This window comes from Aquila chrysaetos, chromosome Z (assembly GCF_900496995.4).
Source record: "Aquila chrysaetos chrysaetos chromosome Z, bAquChr1.4, whole genome shotgun sequence".
In the NCBI taxonomy this organism is placed as follows: Eukaryota; Metazoa; Chordata; class Aves; order Accipitriformes; family Accipitridae; genus Aquila; species Aquila chrysaetos.
Genome location: NC_044030.1, coordinates 73,009,412 through 73,030,393, shown reverse-complemented (window position 1 = coordinate 73,030,393; position 20,982 = coordinate 73,009,412). Strand labels below are relative to the sequence as shown.

Here is a 20,982-nt window from a genome sequence, read left to right as displayed (position 1 = left end):
ACAGGTGATTAATAGAAATTCTTGAGCCTTTTTTTCCTGCTTCTTATGGGCTCTCATGTGAGGGGAGATTCACAGCTGGGGTACGTTTTCATGTGTCTGTCTGTATGACTATATGGTACCCTCGTTAGTTTGAGTTGCTGTGCCGTGTACTGGTGCAGCTCATTCAATGCCCAGGTGGGCCTTAGCAGTACATGCTGAGGGAAGTTTGTAGGATATCTTCTCTTAGAGAGCAGCAGAACATTTTATATTTTTTGCTGTTTGTCTGCATTTATATAATTCAATATAAAAATGGTTGCCAAATTACAGAGCATTTAGCTCTCATGATTTTTGAACTCCATTTTACATTTTAGGCTGTCCTTCTGTTACTTTCATGGAGCTCTAGCAGTTTTGGATGTATTTTTTCATGTTTCTTAGATGTGCGTATTACAGCAGTCAATCATTTTGGGGAAGTCAGCAGATATGTTCCTACTCTGCCTGTCACTGATGGTAGTACTGACCTCAGATGCTGTGCCTTAGAACTACAATGAGATATCATCTGCATAAATCTTTACTGGCCAGTGCAGATTCCTGCTGTAATTCAGAGTCAGGGATATGTAATGTGGAGCATTAGACAAGGTGCACTTGCAGGCAGCATCATCTGTGTATGCTATTACTCATGTAACAGCAGGCACAAATAACCCACTAAAAGTCTCTGAGAGTGAATCAATTTCATGAGAAGCAGGGCCTGACTCACAACTCTGTTCTCAGGGTCAAGTAGTCTTGCTAGCACATTAGTCACTCCCTCCCTGCTAGTACAGATTTGTAAGCAGTTACTTAGTTACTAGTGCAAGATCATGTGTAGCAAGTGGAATTTTAGAGTTTTATTTTTCAAGAGCATTTTCGTCCTTTGAGCTTTCTCTCTCTCACGCTGCTTTTGATTGTACTTCCAAAGTGTTTACACATTGCTGTGTTTTCAATACTTTGCCTTACTGGCCCTTGTAGGAGTTTCATAATGTCACACTTGATAAATCAGGAAAGCCTCTTCATTGGATGTGGTATTCAGATTTACCTTTGGAGTGTATGTCTCACTCAGTGAGAATCAGGAGCAAAGCAGAAGCATCAAAAATCTGGAGTCAGTGGAGTTTGTGGGAGACTGTCCTGGGTAAGCAAAACAAAATTTTGCAATATTGGTTTTATTTTTTCCAGTACAAAGCTAGATTGTAATTCTCTGGTGACTGTAACAGTGAAGTCCAATTCAGGAGAGGTGGCATCAAATCAGGAATCCATTTTGAACTCTTATCTCTAAGCTCTAACCAACTTTTATTTTCTTTTGCTGTCAATAATAGCAATGCTTCAGCCATTGTTTTAATTTACAGGTATCCTCCTCAGCTAGCAGACCAAAAGTTTTAGAACTTGTCTTGCTCATATATTAAAAAAATGCAGTACATAGAGTGGCATGGGATCTTGGATAGGCTCTAGCATAGACTATCAGAAGGTCAGATGCAGCCCTGGCCCAGACTGGGGGAGAGAAGAGGAAGTGCATAGCTCTGGCTACATCATTTGATGCATATGTTGCTGTTGTCTGGGGTTCAAAGCATTGATTAGTATTAAAGAAGCAGAGAGAGAGGAGCAAGTCAGCTTGGAACTTCTGTGAATTATATGAGACTAAACAGGGAGAGAACCAATAACGTAATTAATGATATCACAAACCCCCTTTTTTTCAGATTACAATGTCTTACTAGAACAGTTTGTTTTCCAGAGAATTTGGTTTAAACAAAATACGTAACTGCTTGAGAAAAAATGTCTACAGTGATTTTGTAAAGAAACACTATTCTTGTTTGGAGCAGCAAGGGCTTTTACTTATGGGAAACATCATGGGTAGTAGAAGCATCACAGGTCTGCATACTTGGATTGTGGCACATAAATTGCCCATCTCCATCACATTATTTAAAGGGAAATAGGATGCAAGACTCCCTTTTCTTTCTCACTAACCTCCATCTTGGAGATTTTATTTTTTCAACTGAAGTTGATATACTCTTTTTGTCACAAACTGATCCTGCATTACAGATCTGATTTAGAGCTTTCTGAGAGGCAATGCATCTAGACTTCATCAGATTTTTTGATCAGATTCTTGAGAGTAGATTTTTATCTCCAACCTGTGCAAAAGCCCATAAGTCACTTAAATCCCACTAAGTTTTGCATCCAGCAAGGATTCCAACATTGAAACCATAGGAGTCTCATTCCAAGTTGAGTATCCCCTTAGTGATGTCATTCATTGAATGTTGACTCCTCTTAGCGGAGCTCTGCATGAGCTTCAGAACATGATGTTTTTCTAGCCTCCTGCTCATAATTTTCAAGAGCCTGTTCATAGGTGCAGGAGGTACTGTTCATCTGTACAGGCAGTTCTTAGTGTACCCTCTTTGTTTCACCTAAGTGAAAGGTAGTGAGATCATTTTCGTCTCCTAGGTAGTTTGTTGGACTACATCATATGTTTATGGGTTTAAGAGAAATACAGGTATGATTACATGTGAAGTTGATCACTGTAGGGGGAAGAATACTAAGTAAAAGTCCATGAATGGATAAGATAACATTAACAGATTCTTGTATAAATGCTCAGTTATGTGTTCTGGTTGAAGGCTGCTGCCATGAGCAGATTTTGAAATAGTTTATTATGTATTAATTTGCAGGCCTGGACACTTCAAATAACAGTGGACCACAAATCTTTCCAAATGAAAAAATTCTAGAAGAAGGCTCTGACATCACTTTTTGTTGCATTGGAAGGAAAGGTCAAATCATTAAGGAATTCTTTCTAGTCCCAGCTGTTCATGTTTCCAGTCAAACAAACAGTCAGGTTGGACTTCTCGTGGTGAAAAATGTGGCACATGTGCCTCACATCAGTGTCTACTGTCAGGAGTCTTGCAATGAAGAGCAATGCTACGACCATGCAGTTTTCTTTGTGGGTAGTAAGTGAATGCTGTATTACAGTTATATTTTCCTGTTGTTATTAAGGCAAGAATGGCTGTGGGGAACAGATGGAGGAAAAAAAAACCCTTGCTGTAAGTTGTCATTATCCTGTCACATCCAGCTGAACTCTGTTTACGGTCTGACTTCAGATCTGTACACTTGCATATAGAAAGCATTAAAGAATAGCATTAAATATGTTCAGATTAATCTCATTAATTGATCCTAGTACAGGTGACTGATTTTTAAATATACCTACCCATTTAAGAGTTCAGCTTCATTGTCTGTGTGCATGTGGTAAAAACTCAGCACAGAGTCCCTTTCGAAGGCTAGTAGCAATTTTTACAGATAGAAAACAGTACAGATTAAATTAATGAATGTATGAATATAACAAAAAAATAATAACATACAGAAGTGTTTGGATTGCAATTAATTTATGGTGTTATCCTGATTTTCCCTGCAGAGTGGTCATTGAATAAGTATAATTGAAATAATAACATCTGTAGTAAACCAGACTTTGTACATATCCATTATTTCTAGTTTGTTAATATAGTAAAAAGGTTGATGACTTTTGCCTTGACTGCCATGCTGTTGGTGTTTTTTTTGGTTATTCCCTCTGACAAGAACCACCTGATAGACCTAATGATTTTTCCTGCCAAACTCAAGACATGAGAATAGTAACATGTACTTGGAGCCAAGGAGGAAACACCTATCTTTATGGACGTCATTCACCAAAATACACCTTGTCTGAAGAGTATGTCTCCTTATTGTTATGTTAACTCTGGCCTGTGCTGTACAGAACAGTCACGTTCTTTCCTTTAAGATCTGTGGAAATGTTTTTTATCCTTGTTGCAATTAGCTGCCTCTTTCCAGCTCACTGATCAGCTTATTTAACAAAGTTTGAGCAGTGCAGAAATGCTCTGAATTAGACTACTTATAACAAAGTTGCAGGTCCATCAGACCAGGTTCTGCTTGATAAAGCTTGTTCTAACCTTTCTTTGGGGGTAATTTGTTTGGATATCTTTCAGTAGATATGAAGACACCCTGCAATCACAACAGATAACTTAAAAGTACAATGTAATTATTGGGTAACACACACAACATATAATTAGGATTTAATCAGCTGGTAGGCTGAATATTAGTTTGTTCACAATCCATTGACACTAATGCTGACTCAAAGTGATGATTCCCAGCTAACCCTCAGTTAGCATGATTAGCCTCCCTATTTTTTTTTTTTCTTTAGGATTTTATAACTTTACATGCTGGTGTTTTCCTTCTTGACTCCTTGAGCTACTGACAATCCTATATCAAAAATCCTACTTCTGTCCATAATTTCAATTTTTTTGGTTTGGTTTGGGGGGGGGGAGGTTGGTTGGTGGGTTTTTTTTTTGTTTGTTTTTTTGTTTGTTTTGTAAAATCTCTCTGCAGACGTTTTCTCAGCTCTTTCTTAGCAGTCTGAGTCAAGGTTACACAGCTGTGGCATATGAGACCTGGCCCTTGGCTCCTTGCTACAGAGGCATCTAAATGAAGAGGAGAGGGACTTTACAGCAGGGCCTGCAGAGAAAGGGGAACTAATAAAGCAGGACAGATACCTCATCATCACAACAAACATTCATCAAAAGATCTCAGCAGAAGGCTGGTCATCATTGTGTATACCTTCATGGTTTCTGCATCATTCACTTCCATTGAGATATTATGATGGTGGTTTAAAAATGGAAGGTTAGAGGATGCACTTGAAATTACTGCTTCTTTTAGAAGCATAATGGTAGACATGTGAATGGTTTAATTTTTGGCAAATAAGTCCCCAGTTCAGAATTTCCATGAGGAAATCACTAAAGCAATTCAGCTGTATCTTAAAAGGATAGCAATTTAGCTGTATCTTAAAAGGCTGAAGTAAACTTAAACTTTGAAGAAAACATTCTTCTAATTGTAAGAACACCTGCCGTACTTCAGGCTAGTGGAAAGAACTGAGTGGCTACTTATAGTCCCACTCAGCCTTATTTTTTATGATGCTGTATTCTAGTTGGGCATCAAAAATTGCAATACCTATGTCGATTGTACATTATGGAAAAATGTCTTTCTCTCTTTTTTCCCCCTTTGCCCTGCCTTTTTTGATAGGTTTTCCCAAAAAACGGTTCCGTGCACAGTAAGTTGTTCTGAGCAGTGCTCGTGTTCTTGGGATATAGGCCAGCAAAGGATCTGTAATATCACAGTGACTGTGGAAAACCCACTGGGAAAGAAAACTGCCACGGACGTTTTTGATGTAGCTCACAGAAGTAAGGTCTTTTCTATGTCTTTGTTGAGGGTTTTTTATTGCAGATCTTGTCCTCCTTCTGATCTTAATATTTGAATGCTCTAGTTTAAAGTATGGAAGTCCTTGGTTTTTATCTTCATAGTTTTTATTAATTATCTGTCCCTGTGCTATAGTTATGTGGTGTCTCTTCAGTTTCAGCTTTGCAAAATTGTGTTAATAGTAGAAAACGGCTTCACTCCAAAGGTCAGATTTGGTTACTGAAATGACCCCTTAATGCTTCAAAATCTGCTGCTTTGCTGAATCTGGTTCATAGCATAGGAAGCAGTATGATACAAGGACATAAAATGGGGAGTTCAAGAAAAATATCTGTGTAGGTTACTTGGGAATTCAGTTCTTTCTCCAAAATATTATTGCTGATGTTTCTGTCTTTCCAAAATAAAATGGAGTTGCACATTTTGAAAAGTGGGTAAATAAAATTGCTAACACCTTTCCAAATGAGATGCAATACAGGTGTAAGCAGCTATTGCCAGGAAAGAGGTGATAGTGCTAACCTGTCTTGGTGCTAATGTGCGACAGTAACATCTGCTGTGCTACTGTAAGGGAAGAAGAGTAGTTCGTCATCAGTGAAATAAAGCAGGTTATTCTGTGAGCAGTAACTGATGGCTGATTTTCTCTCTTCCCTATTAGTTGTGTCCTTTATCACATTGTGCCACAGGTCCTGTAAGTTCCTACCTACTCCTGCCTCAAAACTCCTGGGTATTTCATGTGTCTCCAGCAGTATTTCCAGTTGTCCTTGTGTCCTCTAGCCTCTCCACATCCACCTCAGTGTTCCTAAGGTCCTGTGGCCTCCTTGCCCGTTTGAAGAAGCAGGAGACAACATGTGCTTTTCTTAGTTCTGAAGCTGACATGTTGATAGACAGGGAGGCTCCTGGTGTAACTGCTGCATTCTGGCAGCACTTCCTTCCTCAGAGACACTGATTACAGTTTTGCTAGCCATGCTTTTTCATACGACTTGTAGGAACATACATTAAATGCCTGTCTGTTAAATTTGTTTCAGAGAGGCATGAGAGTTCTAAAAGTTGATTACTTGATTATTTGGGGGTGGAAGACATAGAGCAGGAAAAAAGTGGAGGAGTAAACTGACAGATTGTAGTGAAACAACACAGTATTATAAACTAAGTTTTCACGGGAAATCAGTCTAAAATAGGTTACATTCAATGTGCTAAATATATTAATGTTTTACTACAATTTTCTTTTTCCAATTCTAGTGATTGTTACTAGTTAAAGAAATTATATATAATATTTTTGATGAGTTAACCTTTTAAATAGTGATTGCTGTAAAGTCCTTTATGTTTTCTCCGATCCTGGATGTATTTACAGCAGAATTTTCCTTACTTAAAGGATGTCAGCACGTAAAGGAAAACTGAAGTCCATTGTTTCCATTTCTGCATGTGGTAGCTGGGACCTTCTGATCAAACAGAAGTTCCTTTGAGTCTGGAAATCCTAAAATTATAATTCATGGTTCTTGAAGTTCCAGGATAATGGCCAAACCTGTAAACATATTACTCACTTGCATTGCCATGTCTTATTCCTTACAATTGGACTGATAACATGGGACAGTTTGAGATCTGCTGCTCTCACTGAATACTGCTTACATAGCAGTAAAGGATCTCAGAAATCTTTTGGAAGGAGTAGCATTGGCACTGTTTACCAGAGGGTGACTACTGGCAGAAGTCAATGTAAGAGTTGTGAATAAAATTTCTGGTGAAGAGGCTGGATTCTGGGGTGCAGAAATGTGGCAAATGTTACTCACCATGCTACATCAGAAACTCCACCAGGCCCAGGATTAGAGAATTTTACTGGATTTGCAATAAAAGTGTGACTTTCTTTTGTTCATGATGTTCTAAAATATTTCCAACTTGGCACAAGGGTTTTTTTTAATCTTGTACAACATTTACTTACATTTACATTCTGAAATGAATTTTTACTAATTTATATCTGCTTCTCCTAGACTGGCAGAAAAATCTGTATTTCTTTTTTTCATTTACTACTCAGCTAAAATACCTTCAAATACTTTTGCATGTATTTTATGTTTTACAAGAGCTAACTTTGATTTTCCATTGGCAGTTTATCCTGCTGCACCCTTCCAGCTGTGGGAACAATGTACAGATACAGAAATCACATTATATTGGAAACATCGAAACAAAGGAATTGAGCTCTTTTGTCAGACTGAAGTGATCCAACCTGATGGGAAAGTAGAACTGGTATGAAACCTGAATTTCATAAACAAAAACATAGTGAATATCTCTTTGATCTGAGATTAAAAAACAATTTCCCATCAGTATGAATATGCTCTAAATCTTGTGAGTATGTTGATGTGTCTTTTTCTGGATTTGTTTGCTCCCAAACTCTACAGTCATGATGTGGTCCCTGTGGGCAGCCATTGCTGGCAGTAATTCACACTCCCGACAGTTCCTGTACTGCTGGCCAAAGTGTACTGTGTGACTGGTCTGCATATGTGGCTCTGTCCTCTGCTGGATGGATTCTGAGATTTGTTGAAGTAAATGAAAATACTTATGGGCCTTATAATTGCTGTTAGCTGTTGTTAATTTTGATTTGTCATATTTTTATTACTCATATCGTCTTACACACAAATGGTGGAGAGGTGTGTTGAAGGCTTTTTTTATGTTAGTCCAGGAGCTTTCTGTGTGCTATTGACTGTGCTATTGACTGTACTTGACGGTAGTGTGTCTGGTTTCTAGTGAGGGAACCCCAGAACAGTTTTTCTTCCCATCCTTTTCCATCTCCTTGAAGGTTATTTGAGTAGACTCCTTGTCTGTTCCATCTCTTTCACAAACGGTGAGGCTGACTGACTCGTTGCATATGTACTGTGGTTTCTGTGTAGCCCTTTTCTTAGGAAGGCATCTTGCCTCTAGCATATTAAAAAGGCATTAAGAAGATCAGGATCAAGCTGCATGCTGTCTTAAGTATTGCTCAAGACCTGTTAGATCAAATGGCTGCCACAGCTGACCATTGTAGGAGACAGTTTGGAGGCGAGGCTTAAAAGCATGCTCACTTTTTGACTCTAACCAGAACTCACCCAGTCTTTTAGGAGGGAGTAGGGGAAAAAGTTGGGGATAAAATGGAAAGAAAAGGTAGCTGTAGGTGCTGTGCTTAGATCTGGAACAGCATCCTACTTACATGAAATGAGTAAGAGACCCAGGCTCTGTGAGGATAAGATCTCAGCAGATTCCCTCCTTGATGTAAAGAATATTCATTTGACAGGTTGTGAGTGACTTATGCTCAGACAGTTACACAGAGACGGTTTGCAGACCTCTTTTTGGATCTCCCAGTCTTTTGTTCTTGTGCATATTGGGTTGGGTTTTTTTTTTTTTGGGGGGGGGGGGGGGGGGGCAGGGGTTGACTATTGTTCCATGATTATCTTTTCCAAGTCAAGCTTAACTGGCTATCATAGGATCTAGAGGAAGAACTAGAACTATTTTTTCAGACTAAAACTTTTGCTAATGAAGCTGAACTGGGCTCTGACTGTTATGTTCTTCTGTCTTGCAGCATAATAGTTCAGATGTGCAACTCCATTATGCTAGCATCACCCTGAGTGGACTGCAGCCATACACTGAATACACAGCTAGAGTACACTGTGGGGCAGCTAAGCATTTCTGGAGGTGGAGTGAATGGAGCGAAGCCCGAACCATCAGAACAAAGGAAGCAAGTATGTCCAGCCTATTGAGAAGGAAATCTTGAAGGGTGTTCTTCACTTCCCATCTCTGTTTGCTATTTGTTTCTACTCCTCTGCTGTGCAGCTAAAGCAGAGACCTGTTGCATACATAAAAGTAGAAGCACACTAAGCAAACTTTAAGAAGGTGGCTTCTTAAACAACTCTCATCCTACCTGCCAGTCTCTGCCATTTCATCCAGTGAAGGCAGTAGGAAATCCAGATGACTGGGAGGATGGACAAGCTGAGCTACAGTGTTCTGTGAGGGCTGGAGGAACAGTGCAGAGGTAGGGAACAAGCACCTGCGAACTGCAAGCAAAGAAAGATTATCTCGGGAAATGAACCAGACATTCGTTCAGAAAAAGCAACGAAAGGAGGAAGAAGTTACAGGGTAGTGTTTTGGCAAGCCCTGGGAGTGATGGGGAAAAAGAGGTTTTGGGAGTGGAATTTCTTCAAATGGGAGGAAGCAATTAAACTGTTTATCCTTTCTGCACCTACAGCATCTTTGTTTTGCTGTATTTATTGCAGGTCCATCAGGGAAACTGGACATCTGGAGAGAAATTACACCAGTTCTTGGGGGGCGGAATGTGACCTTGTTCTGGAAGGTGAGACATTGGTACAGAAATGGCAGCAAAACCCTTCATAAAGGGGTTGGAAACTTCTCCCATGAGCTTTAAAAGTTTGTGTGTGCTTAATAGCAATTCAGTATGAAAATGTCTTCTAAGAATGTAAGACAAATATTATATATAATGTAATTTAGAATGTATGTAGTTGTATGATGATGTGCGGTCCTGGCATTTCAGACATACACTTCTTTTTTTCTAAGTATTATAACACGACAAATCCCATTACTGAGATTTCTGCATTTCCATTTCAACCAGTATATGTATGCATGTATGGAAACAAGTGTTTATATTCTTACAGAAATAATACATCCAATCAGTTATTTAAAGTTCTAAATGCTTCTTTCATATTTTTTTGGCAAAATTTATGAAGTAATTGATGTCTACCCCTATAAATTTTTCCCTAGCAAGCACCAAGTTTTCGAGCAAATGGAAGAAGCATTTCCTATGAAGTAACCTGGGAAAAAGTAGAAGATGGCTCTAAGCCTGAAAGCATCTCCTTTTCATCAGTTTACAATAGCACAAGGATTTCTATTGATAACCATTCCTACAGAATCAGTATCATGGCAAAGAACAATGTTAATTATTCACTTCCTTCAGTATTGATCATCCCTAGAGCTACAGGTAACAGTAGAAGTATTTTAAGTTAGATTTCCATTATGAGAGTTTCGTTTCTACCTAAGTGAAGTGATAATTTATCATCTTGGGGGAACAAATTAACCTGGCCTGTTAACTCATATCACTGCTATCTGGAAATTATTACTATACTGTATTTTTGTCTACAGGGTGGTAACTGTATGTATGTTAAGCTTAAGTGCCTCGATCCATCCCTTACAGAGAGTCTCTGCAGAGCAAAACACATTTAGCCTTAAACTTGGGCCTCAGACCTGTGGCAGGTGCTGTGAAGTGCAGCCAGTGCCTCGCAGGGAACTCCTGTGTGCAATTAGCTGCTTCTGACTTTCTGTTTGTGACTCCAGGTTTCTGCAGTTCAGTTCTTTTTATGAATATATAGTAATAATTACTGGATGTTTTTTGAGCTGTCAGCTTTCAGCATACAAAGAGATCAGCTTTCAGCATGTTAAAGATGCCATACGTCTGATAGTGAAGGAACACAACTATTTTATTATTGTTTTAACAGCTTAGTATGGAAACTATATTGATCTTCATTTATGAATCTGAGGTCTTATGCAGGAAAATAATAGACACTCTGTTTTGTTCATCTGTAGGCACCGAAGAGCTTAAAGAAGAACAGGTTGATGGTACAGATGATGGCATTTTTATTTCCTGGGAGCCCAGACATATATATGACAGTTACATTATCGATTGGTGTAACTTTCCAATGTTGCAGCCCTGTGATTTGCAGTGGAAGAGATATGGGCCCAACACTTCCAGTGCTCTGATTAACTCAGGTGAAAGCCAAACAATTTTTCTTTCTGATGTCTGTGCAGCAGTCTTTCACGCTGTGGGCATTAATTGAATTTAGGAAACAAATCCTGTGGAATATGGAAGTCTGTGCAGTGGAGGTGTAATTCTGCAAAGGCATGTGGCATCATGTTTTGCCTAGCAAATGCATTAGACACCACAAAGGTGCCAGCACAATTAAGCCTTGAAAATCAGCATAGTATTTTAGAAAAGTCAGTGTAGTATTTTAGAAAAAAAGTCTTTGAGTAGCTTGTAGTAACATCTTGAAGGAGGTTGGTGAAGGAGTTAAAAATATTTTAGCAGGACAGATGCAAAATGGAGCTCTGCCTTATCTGTAGTATGGGTCAGAAAATTAGACTCGGACAATTTAACACCCACTGTGTAGTGAGAGGTTTAGTGCTGTCAGTGTGGCACAAATAATGTATCTCAGCACCAGTCCTTGCTTAGGACCAGTTGTGTGGTTTTTATCCCAGTGGTGGCCACTAGACCTAAATCCTTTCTGGCTGTGTGGAAGTTCCTCCGATATACTTCCACAGCTACAAGAACGTTGCCTTCCTTGAGTCTCTCAAGCTGAGAGTTTACTTTGGAATGAAACATGTTTGATCAAAATTTGACTGAATGCATTTCGGTATGCAATAAAGGAACTGCACTTCAATTCATACAAACACATGGGAGCCTGCGTCCTTACCGAAGGAGAGTGTGATAACACATGGAAAAAATGTTGTCCAGTTCTTGCACTTGGTTAATACGAATGGGAGTGGATGTTAGTGAGGATAACATGGAATCCTGATGCATGGGTATATGTCTAGATTAAACAGTCCAAAACACGACCTTTGCCTGTGCCAGAAGCAGAAATGAAATTATCTTGCTCTTTGATGCACTTGGAGTCTATTGTGCACTGATCTTGAATACTCTAGGGCAACAAAAGTGTCTTACCCCCCCCCTATTCTCTCTTTCAGACAGAATAAATGTTCAATTCACATTATGCACACTAAGAATTGGTTTACCCTGTGTCTCTTTCAGTTGCTTTAATAGCACAACAGCACACAAAGGTGATTTCTAATGGATTATAGACCTCTGTAGAAAGCAGTTAAGTAAAAGCAAAACCAAAAGACAAACCATAACTTACTTTTGTAATCAGTTCCACTATTTTCTAGCTGCTTTTGTTCCGGGGGTGAGATACAACTTCCACGTCTATGGATCTGTTGCTAATACAGCCTTCTTACTGGAGAAGAAGACTGGTTATCTCAGGGAGCTACGTAAGTTGGCAACATATTTAGGGTTTGTTTGTATTTGCTAAATTAATCTGTCAAACAGAATTCCACGGCCTTCCTCCTGCAACTAGCTAAAAATGTTATCTGCTGTGTTGTTTCTATATCATCAGTGAAGCATTTAAAAGTTGTACAACAACATACATGACCCTACATCAAGGATATTTGACTAGTTCAGTGACCAGGTAGAGTCTATGTTAATTAGAATAGCTAAACAAAGCTGCGATTAGCAGTCACTGCTTTCTGTATAATGTGCAGTATGTGAAGGCTCTGTGAAGTTGACAGTTTGTGTGGAGCACTTTGGATTTGTTCAGCTTTTAAACACAAGTAAGATAGAAACACCACATGGGAATTTAGACATTTTTCAAGTGAGAAGATAAACATTCTTGAAGAATAATGGCAAGTTTAACTTGAATTTCCTTTCTTCCAGCTACTCTGCTTGACCCTGTTGTGGAAAAAGTTGAACTGACTTTCAATGCAGTAACACTATCTTGGGATTCTTACCCCACAAATAAGTCACAGTTTGGTTTTGTAAGAGGCTACCATGTTTACGTGACACCTATACAAGAGGACTGCAGTTTGAAAGGATCCAAAAAACATGTTCTTCCAGGTAACTGAGCTCTGGGATTTAGGAATTTGTGTCATTGATATGGGTGAAAGACTTTGAGGCTGTTGCTGATACTGCAGCCTCTTAGAAAGTTCACATTAGGGAGGCAAATTGGCTGATTAGGCAATATATAGATTTCAACACCTGCTGCTTTTGATTCCTCTGTAATGCTTGAGGTGCTAATGGGCAGAAGTGAGTCCTGGCTTTATACAGATTTATAGCTCCCATCCTGTTGTCCATAGCTCCTTTTAACTCCAGTGTGAGCTCCAGAAAAGATTCTTGCAGTACTGTAGGAGGAGTCATGTTTCTACCTCTTGTGATCTGACTTCTGGAAGAATTTTGAAAACATCTGTTTGTGGTCTACTTGGATGACAGTCATAGGAAGCATGTTAGTTTTACTAAAATTTGGGGTATTTTAGAAACAGATGGGATACAATTTATTTCCTTCAGAATTGGAGCACTGTGTAAATTCTGTGTTTAAATTCTTTATAGTGAAAGTATTTGTGGCTGTGCTCTACAGTGGAGTTCCTTCAGCAGAACTGAGCTGTAGGGTGGCACAAAGCCACGTTTAAACTTTTATGTCTGATCTTCCTGCTTCACACTCAAAACTTCTCCAGATGACTTTCCTCCATTATAATTTTCAGATGTTTTCAACATGTTCAAGGATATTTTTTTTTTTTTCCGTGCCTCTTATTCTAGTTGGGTCATGTCCTGTATCAGATCCTTCTGCTGATTAGACTAGTACTAGGCTGAAAATCTTAGTCTGAACTGGAGGAGGCTTATGTAGGAGTTCCTGTCAGAACTAAACTAACCATAGAAGTACCATAATTCTGCAAGTAATCCCAGTTAGACTTTAAAATGTTTAAATCGAAGATTTCCTGCTTCCCAGTTTGCCTGAGCTAGCAGATAAAAGGGGTGTAACTGGGAACAGGAGGAATAAGCTAACCCTTTTCTACCTGGGGTCTGGGAGTTGCACAATACAGAGGCAAAAGTTTTTTTCAGGCAGAGATTTCTTGCTTTCAATTATCTTCAAAGAACTTGACCTAAGCTTAAGGGCTACAGGATTCTGTTGAAAAAAGAAATGGCAAACCCCAAATCATTCTCTTAAAAAGCTCTAGTAAAAGGAAATTAAAACAAACAGTTGCAGCTTTTGACAGGAAGTTATTAGGTGGTCTGCCAGAAGATGGGCAATGCTGTAGACAGTCCAGTTAGAAGGGATGTGAGTTCAGCCCAGGGGCAATGAGTCAGGATGCATCATCATTCTCAGAAGAAAGTGTGCAAGTTACAAAGAAAGTGGGTTGCAAATGTTCTGTTATTTCAGTGGTCTGGCAGTCTCAGTTAAGCTGATTCATAATATTTTGGGGAGACCTTATTGCAACCTTTAAATACTTAAAGGGGGCTTATAAGAAAGATGGAGAGAGACTTTTTACCAGGGCCTGTAGTGATAGGACAAGGGGTAATGGTTTTAAACTGAAAGAGGGTAGATTTAGATGAGATACAAGGAAGAAATCTTTACATTGAGAGTGGTGAGGCACTGGAAGAGGCTGCCCAGTGAAGCCGTGGATGCCCCCTCCCTGGAAGTGTTCCAGGCCAGGTTGGATGGGGCTTTGAGCAACCTGGTTGGGTGGAAGGTGTTCCTGCCCATGGCAGGGGGGTTGGACTAGGTGATCATTAAAGGTCCATTCCAACCCAAACCATTCTGTGATTCTGTGATTCTAGTTTATCTATCTGTTTCATTTTAGATGGTTCAGTGCTATGTAAATACACAATTGAAAACCCAGAAGAAAAGAGATACACCGTGACACACCTGTTGTCAAACACAAAATACAAACTAGTGGTTAAAGCATATACAAGTGGAGGAGAGACTCCCATCCTTAACTTTATATACATAGATACACCATTTAACTGTGAGTATTGTCTGTGGAAAATTTGTCTTCTAGCAGAAGGATGGGATGATTTAAAAGCTTAGAATAATCTTCCTTTCTCAAGGGAAAACACTTAATTCAATGTAACATGCACTTGAGAAAGGATCCAACTGAGAAATGAAATGTGCATACTAACACAGCATTCTGATACTTTTAAGTAGCTATGGCTTTTTTATTTTAGAATGAAAATAATTTTACATCCTTATTTAAGTCTTATATATTTCTAGGAAATAGCTTAATATATGCACATTTGCATGACTAGTGAGTCCTGTTTGCTGGAATGCATTGAAGAATTGCATTGCATTTAACTACTTTTCTAATATGGGAAAAACTACAGACCCGTGTGCCAACAAGTAATTTCTGTATAGACTCTTGAACTTCTAATGTTGATTCTTATTCTCATCAGTCTTTAAATCCATTGCCAAGTTCAATTCTTCATAACTCAGTAAGAAAAGGCTTTTGGCTACAGCACTGTAGTTTGCTAACTGGGCAGATTTGATCACCAAAGCAGAACAGGAAAATCACATGCCTGTAGTTCTGTTCCCTTGAAAATACCACTCAGCGGACATGGTTGTGAAACTTATGATCCAAATGGGAGTTGTCTGGTTTTGAAAAATTTGTTGGGGGGGGAGGTGAAGGGGGAGGTGTAGGAAAGGGTGAAGCATTGGCTCACGCAAGGAGACTTCGTGTTTTAGGCTAACTAGCAGAACAGTGTCTAAACCCTCATGGTACCCTCGCAGAGGCAGTTCTGCCTCTTACACCCGTGTTCCAGCTCCCATTAGCCAGCCTTCTCTTGTGCAGGCAGACACGTTTGTACAGCCACACAGGGAATCAAAATGGGGGCTTAATTAACCCAGAAAAGATAAAAGGAGAATGTAACCCCTGTCCCTTCCCTGCTGTGGTGTGTGGTAGGGACACACAGACTTGCTGGCACAGGGTAAGAGGGCACTGGCCAGGGCATAGGGAGAGTGAGCACTAACTAGTGCTCCCTCTTGGCCTGCTTACTTCAGCCTCAACTGTTTGTGAAAAACATAGCCCAAGGCTGTGTCTTCCAACTAGAAGGAAATACTAAGATTCTTGTGTCAGCATAAATCCTAGAGAGCATGAATACTTGTGTAGTGTCTGTCTTGCTATAGTCCATCCGTACTGGAGGTACAGATGTTCTGTCAGTGTCTCATGGTAAAAATCTGTCGTCTTTGGAGATATGAGAGAAAACCTAAACTAAATCGTTAAGTGAGGTTATCATTATCTTAATTTTGGAAATTTACCCTTATAGTTAAGATGCCAACTTGAGGTCAAATAAAAGCAATCTAGTAATAATTCAGTTTTGGTAAAGGAAATCAAGGTCCAAAGACTTACAGCTGTATCCCAGAACTTTGCCAAACTATCTTGCAACCATGGACCACACGGTTTTACTGCTGAGTTAGTGGCAGGTGTCCCACGTGGGCTTGATGTTATTTTTGTCCCAGAAACTCAGGGTATATTGACTGTAACAGGTGAGAAGATGAAAACAAATTTTTAAAGTGTTTTTCTTTCACAGCAAACATGCTGTACCTTCTAGTCCTGCTAGTGATAGTTCCATCACTAGTAGCAGCTATATGCCGCTGGAAGATGAAGTGGTAAGTTATAATGCATTTTTTATTATAGAGAACGTAACTAGTGTAATTCACAAACCACAGCTGCAGCTTGTTCCTTCCAGCCTGTTGTAAGGCCTCATTCATTTTTTCCTTTGGCTGTCCAACTGCGTGGATGTTTTAAGTATTTGGCTTGCGGCATTTCTGAGACACTCATCATCTGCTGCTGGTTTTGTGTACACATCTCTGTGCGGCTTCTGCTGGTAGAATATGCTTTGATGAGAGAACAAAAATGTCATTTGTTTTGCTCTCCGATTTCCAGGGTGAAGGAGTGCTGCTGTCCTTTAATACCTAGTCCTAACAAGAGCAAAGTGCTGTCATTCAAAGAGTTTAAGGTAAGATCACTGAAAATCTAGTATTTTTAATTTTTCCATTCTTTGACTGGTAAAATTTGAGAAAAATATTTTTCTTGTGTTGACTACATTTAAAAATAAGTGATACTCATACAGAAATTAACATAATTTAATACCATCATTTAGTGGAAAATTTTCCTTTTGATATTTGTGTGACTCTGCAGTGATCAGTTTATGTTCTGCAGTCTGTTACTGCAAAAAGTGAAAGCATAATTGGAGAATAAATGAAATCTTTTGATACAGTAGGCGATTCTTCCAGTGTTGCTGTTTAAAACCCAGCACTGTCTGAACACAACAGACCAGCTGATACTGTACTTCCCCGCAGCTTGTGAACTGTATCTGCCCACTCCTCCTGCCCCACACATCCAACCCGCTGTGGTAGGGCACAGCAGAGTGATGCATTTGCTGGCCATTGGGAGGATACAGGGGGTTCTGCCAGGTCTGGCTGGGAGGAAAGGGTTGCCAAAAGGCCTTCAACTTCTTCCGTAGGCCCTTTAAACTGGGAGCTGCTACTTCCATGCTGTGTGCAAGGGGGTTGCAAAACTGGGAGCATGACTTTACCCTGGCAGGTGTGGGGCTGCTGCCAGTTTTGGGTGTTCATTGAATGGTAGCACCAGAGGGAGGAGTCTGCACAACCTAACAGCCCATGCTGCTGCCTTGCAGTTGCTGATGGTTCAGACTAAAAACCACACACATCAAAACCCTGGCAAAGTCCTTAAAGCAGAGGGACGTGGTTACTTCTTCAAATGTAGTCATATGGAACTGACTTAAAAAAGAAATCTCTAAATAAGTACTCGGAAAAATTCCACATAAAATGCAGCTTCCATTGAAAATTCTGTACATATGCTTTCCTTCAAATTCTGTTCATTTATTTGAAAAATCTAAACTAAAAAATCTGTAAGATGATATTAGAAGTGCTTGAAGTAATCACTCCCTTTCCTTTACTCTGGGCTTCTTTCACTGAGTAATTTTTTTGTTTTATGATTCTCTTGTAGATCAGTTCTGAGAAAGTATTGAAAATAAGTGACTGCGTTCCTGACTTGCTAGCAGTGGACAATAAGGCTGAAGCCCAGAAATTACATCCATGCAGCCAGTTGTCTTCAACACCAACAGAAGATAAGATCGGTGGTCACAATTCTTCCTGGATTTACCCTAATGAAAATGAAGAGAGAGACTTTACACCCACACCTACACCTCACACTCATACTTGGTTTGAAAATTTTGCTTATTCTTCTCATCTTGCAGTTGAATCTGATCCCTATCACATACCGGAGACACTAGAACCAAGCAAGCCAGCACTGTCAGTGGTGCTGTACCAGCCACACTACTACTTTGATATTTTTAATAAAGATGCTGCCTCAACACCCAGAGAAACAGCTGGCAGAAAGACCAGTCTGAGATATATTTCACAAACAGATGTGCACTGCCTAGGGAGCAGGCTTTGATGTCCTCTCCTCCATTGAGTAAATCCAGTATTTGGTTACACAATATAAATAAGAATTTCTAAAACCACAACAGCTTCTTTTGATGAAGGCTTTCACAAGCCCAACTTCTGTTAACGCTGCAATGCTCTTGCTTCAGGACTAGTTTAAAAATACTGACTTGTGCACAGGAGTGATGTATGCTATGGTTTCGTCACAATTTATGGGCATTATGTAAGATTTGCAGGCTGTTTTGTGGCCTGTATTATGTATAAAGTTAGATCTCACAGCAATTTCTCATAGCCTGATGCAGAGAACTACTATATTTTGCAGCGATTAAAAATTTATTCAGAAAGTAGAGGAGCAAGTTAAACAAGCAGGTAGGCTGTTGTGCTCAAGGAGGGTATTTCACTTGCAGTATTCTGTGTGCGCTTACTATGTGTTCTGGCCACACCTAGCTAGCATGTATTGTGCAGCGGTGCATGGATCACTACCCAGCTCAGAGTCTGCCTCAGCCCAGTAACAGTGGGATGGTGGGTTGATTTTCCCTCTCTCAAATGATGTAAGGCATCAGCATGGAAGGGTTACCTGCATTCAGTGTGGTGCATTACTGAAAGATTAGAAGGAACTTAGCACGCCTAGAGAAGTTAACCCTGTGCACCAAAATCCAATGATCATCCTGCTTTTACTTTACCAGTCTTCTAACTACACCTGAAAACAGATTTTTATAGTACAGGCCCCTGTTAGTGGGCTGCTGCTCCCATTTCTGGTAACTGGGACTCCTCACACATCTGCCTTCTTTGCCTGGAAGAATCACCCTTTAAAATCCCCCCCCCCCCCCCCCCAAACCCCCCCAATCCTCTTAACTAAACAAAGAAATGTGGAGAGTGGAAAAGAACTGTTTTTCCAGCAGGACACCTCTTTGCAGAGCTGTTACCATGGCACTTCTTCTCTGCTTGTCCACATGAACTTCACTTCTTTTGGCATTAACCCCTGCACTTACGTAGCAAGCCCCAATCAACCTGGTGAGCAAACACAGTAGTCAGATGCATAGGTGTATAAATCCCATTTGTGAAGAACATCATATTCAGGCTGCATATCAGCTAGATCTTCCAACACTACTTTCGCATGTAAAAAAAAATATATATATACACACACATATATTTTTCATTGTAATGCTTAGAATCTCTACAGTAGGCACTGGTACATTTAGGTCTTCCATTCTGATTTCAAAAAATTGTGTATTTGTAATGAATCGGAACAGTTGTAATTCTATCTGAAAGTCTCATCAGATTAACCTCCTCAGTGCACAAGGAACCCTTTGGTTTTGCCTAATTATGATGCTGTCTGGCATCTTTCACAAACAAAAGAATTCAACTTAAGAGCTGTGATGGTGTGCTCTGCCTGACCTCTGTTGCCCGTAACTCCACTCAAGCGATAACCACCAGTGGCGGTCATAATGGATGTGTCTGGAATGGCAGCATCCAGCTCAAAGTGGATTCAGGGGAGACAGGTAACACCACAACAGCCAAGGGCTAATGGAGCATATTTTGCCAACCAAAATATGGCTGGTATGCAAATATCACTATAAGAAGTCAATTATCTTACTCCATAAGTAGCGGACAGCTAGCCCAGGGCCCATTGAGCTCTCCTGCACAGCAGCGGACTGCACAGCAGGATCTCCCCTTGAGCAGGGACACCTCTCAAGGTTACTCCTCAAGGTTGAGAGATTCCTTGCCGCAACAGATTCTCAGTAAGTGAATTGGGAATAAGAGCACTGAAACTTTGAAGACATAGCTAAATGTCCTCTATGCAGTAAATACTGAAGCATACCTTGCCCTCTAATCCTGTAAACCAGTCGCATTTACCACTGAGGTTTGTTAACTCACTGTCTTAATCAATAAAGTACATTGTTGCTTCTCTCTTGCAAGTGAATTGCATAACTCCATCTGCAACAAGAGCACAGAATAAGCAGTTCTCAAAAGGGAAAAAATGAAGTGTTTTTTACAATTTCATCTTCAGCTAAGTTGTTCAAACATAGGGAAGAAAAGTGCATTAACTAGCTAATCATACTTCCTAAAAACTAAGCAGCTGCAGGCAGAAACAAGTTTTGATACTGAACCACATCTAGGTTTTATACTATTGTTTATACATACTGCTGTAATGTTGCAATAGGAACACCAGTTAAGACCTTACATAGACTTTGGCTGAGACACACATTGACTGCAGGGGGAGAAGTCTTCAGGCAGACAAAGGAGGTACAAACAGGAGTACAAGCAGGAGTACAGACACACAGATACCCCTAACCACAGTTAGCTATCCAGTCAATGCACGCTGTCCTGTGTCCACGTGTAGGTCACATGGATTTACTTGAGACATAGGAAAAAAAAAAATTGCAGCATGGTCCTTCCTTTCAGCCTTCAGACAGCAGAGTAAGGAAACATGGCTGGTCCCATTCAGCTGAACTGCAGTTTGACAGAGAATAAGGAAGAGAGGAAGCTGATGCTATTCAATGGAGACATCCCAGAGAAACTTTTCTTCCCTCTATGTTACAGTGAATTTGAAAGTTTGATACCACAGTATCTTTGTGACTTAGAACTTCTCCAAAGTGGTTTTTACCACATCGCATGTACTTGTGTAGTTTAAAAGCTTTATTGTTGGAAAAAAAGGCCAATAAACAGAAGGGAGCTGTTTTGCTACTACCAAAGTAGCAACTTCGTAGCTGTGCATTTCAAAGAAAGGCCTGTTTATTTAAAAAAGTTTAAAAGGTATCCTAAATCAAGAGTTACACATCTAAGG

The 20,982-nt window shown here is 39.8% G+C and overlaps 1 protein-coding gene across 14 annotated transcripts in view; it reads left to right on the top strand.

The window, feature by feature from the left end:
* OSMR (oncostatin M receptor) overlaps positions 1-20,557 on the top strand; it is a 33,872-nt gene extending 13,315 nt beyond the window's left edge. For 13 of the 14 annotated variants that reach the window (XM_030003521.2, XM_030003517.2, XM_030003519.2 and 10 more), the window contains 15 exons: positions 982-1,141; positions 2,667-2,942; positions 3,565-3,694; positions 5,059-5,216; positions 7,322-7,458; positions 8,765-8,924; positions 9,456-9,532; positions 9,958-10,174; positions 10,777-10,959; positions 12,130-12,231; positions 12,674-12,853; positions 14,593-14,757; positions 16,316-16,394; positions 16,672-16,744; positions 17,758-20,557. In XM_030003521.2, coding sequence (XP_029859381.1) covers positions 982-1,141; positions 2,667-2,942; positions 3,565-3,694; positions 5,059-5,216; positions 7,322-7,458; positions 8,765-8,924; positions 9,456-9,532; positions 9,958-10,174; positions 10,777-10,959; positions 12,130-12,231; positions 12,674-12,853; positions 14,593-14,757; positions 16,316-16,394; positions 16,672-16,744; positions 17,758-18,207 — 2,547 coding nt within the window. In that variant the 3' untranslated portion in view covers positions 18,208-20,557. Of the gene's footprint in view, positions 1-981; positions 1,142-2,663; positions 2,943-3,564; positions 3,695-5,058; positions 5,217-7,321; positions 7,459-8,764; positions 8,925-9,455; positions 9,533-9,957; positions 10,175-10,776; positions 10,960-12,129; positions 12,232-12,673; positions 12,854-14,592; positions 14,758-16,315; positions 16,395-16,671; positions 16,745-17,757 lie in introns of all 14 variants that reach the window. The other variant, XM_041120636.1, reaches the window with a different exon arrangement.
* Positions 20,558-20,982: the final 425 nt, after the last annotated feature.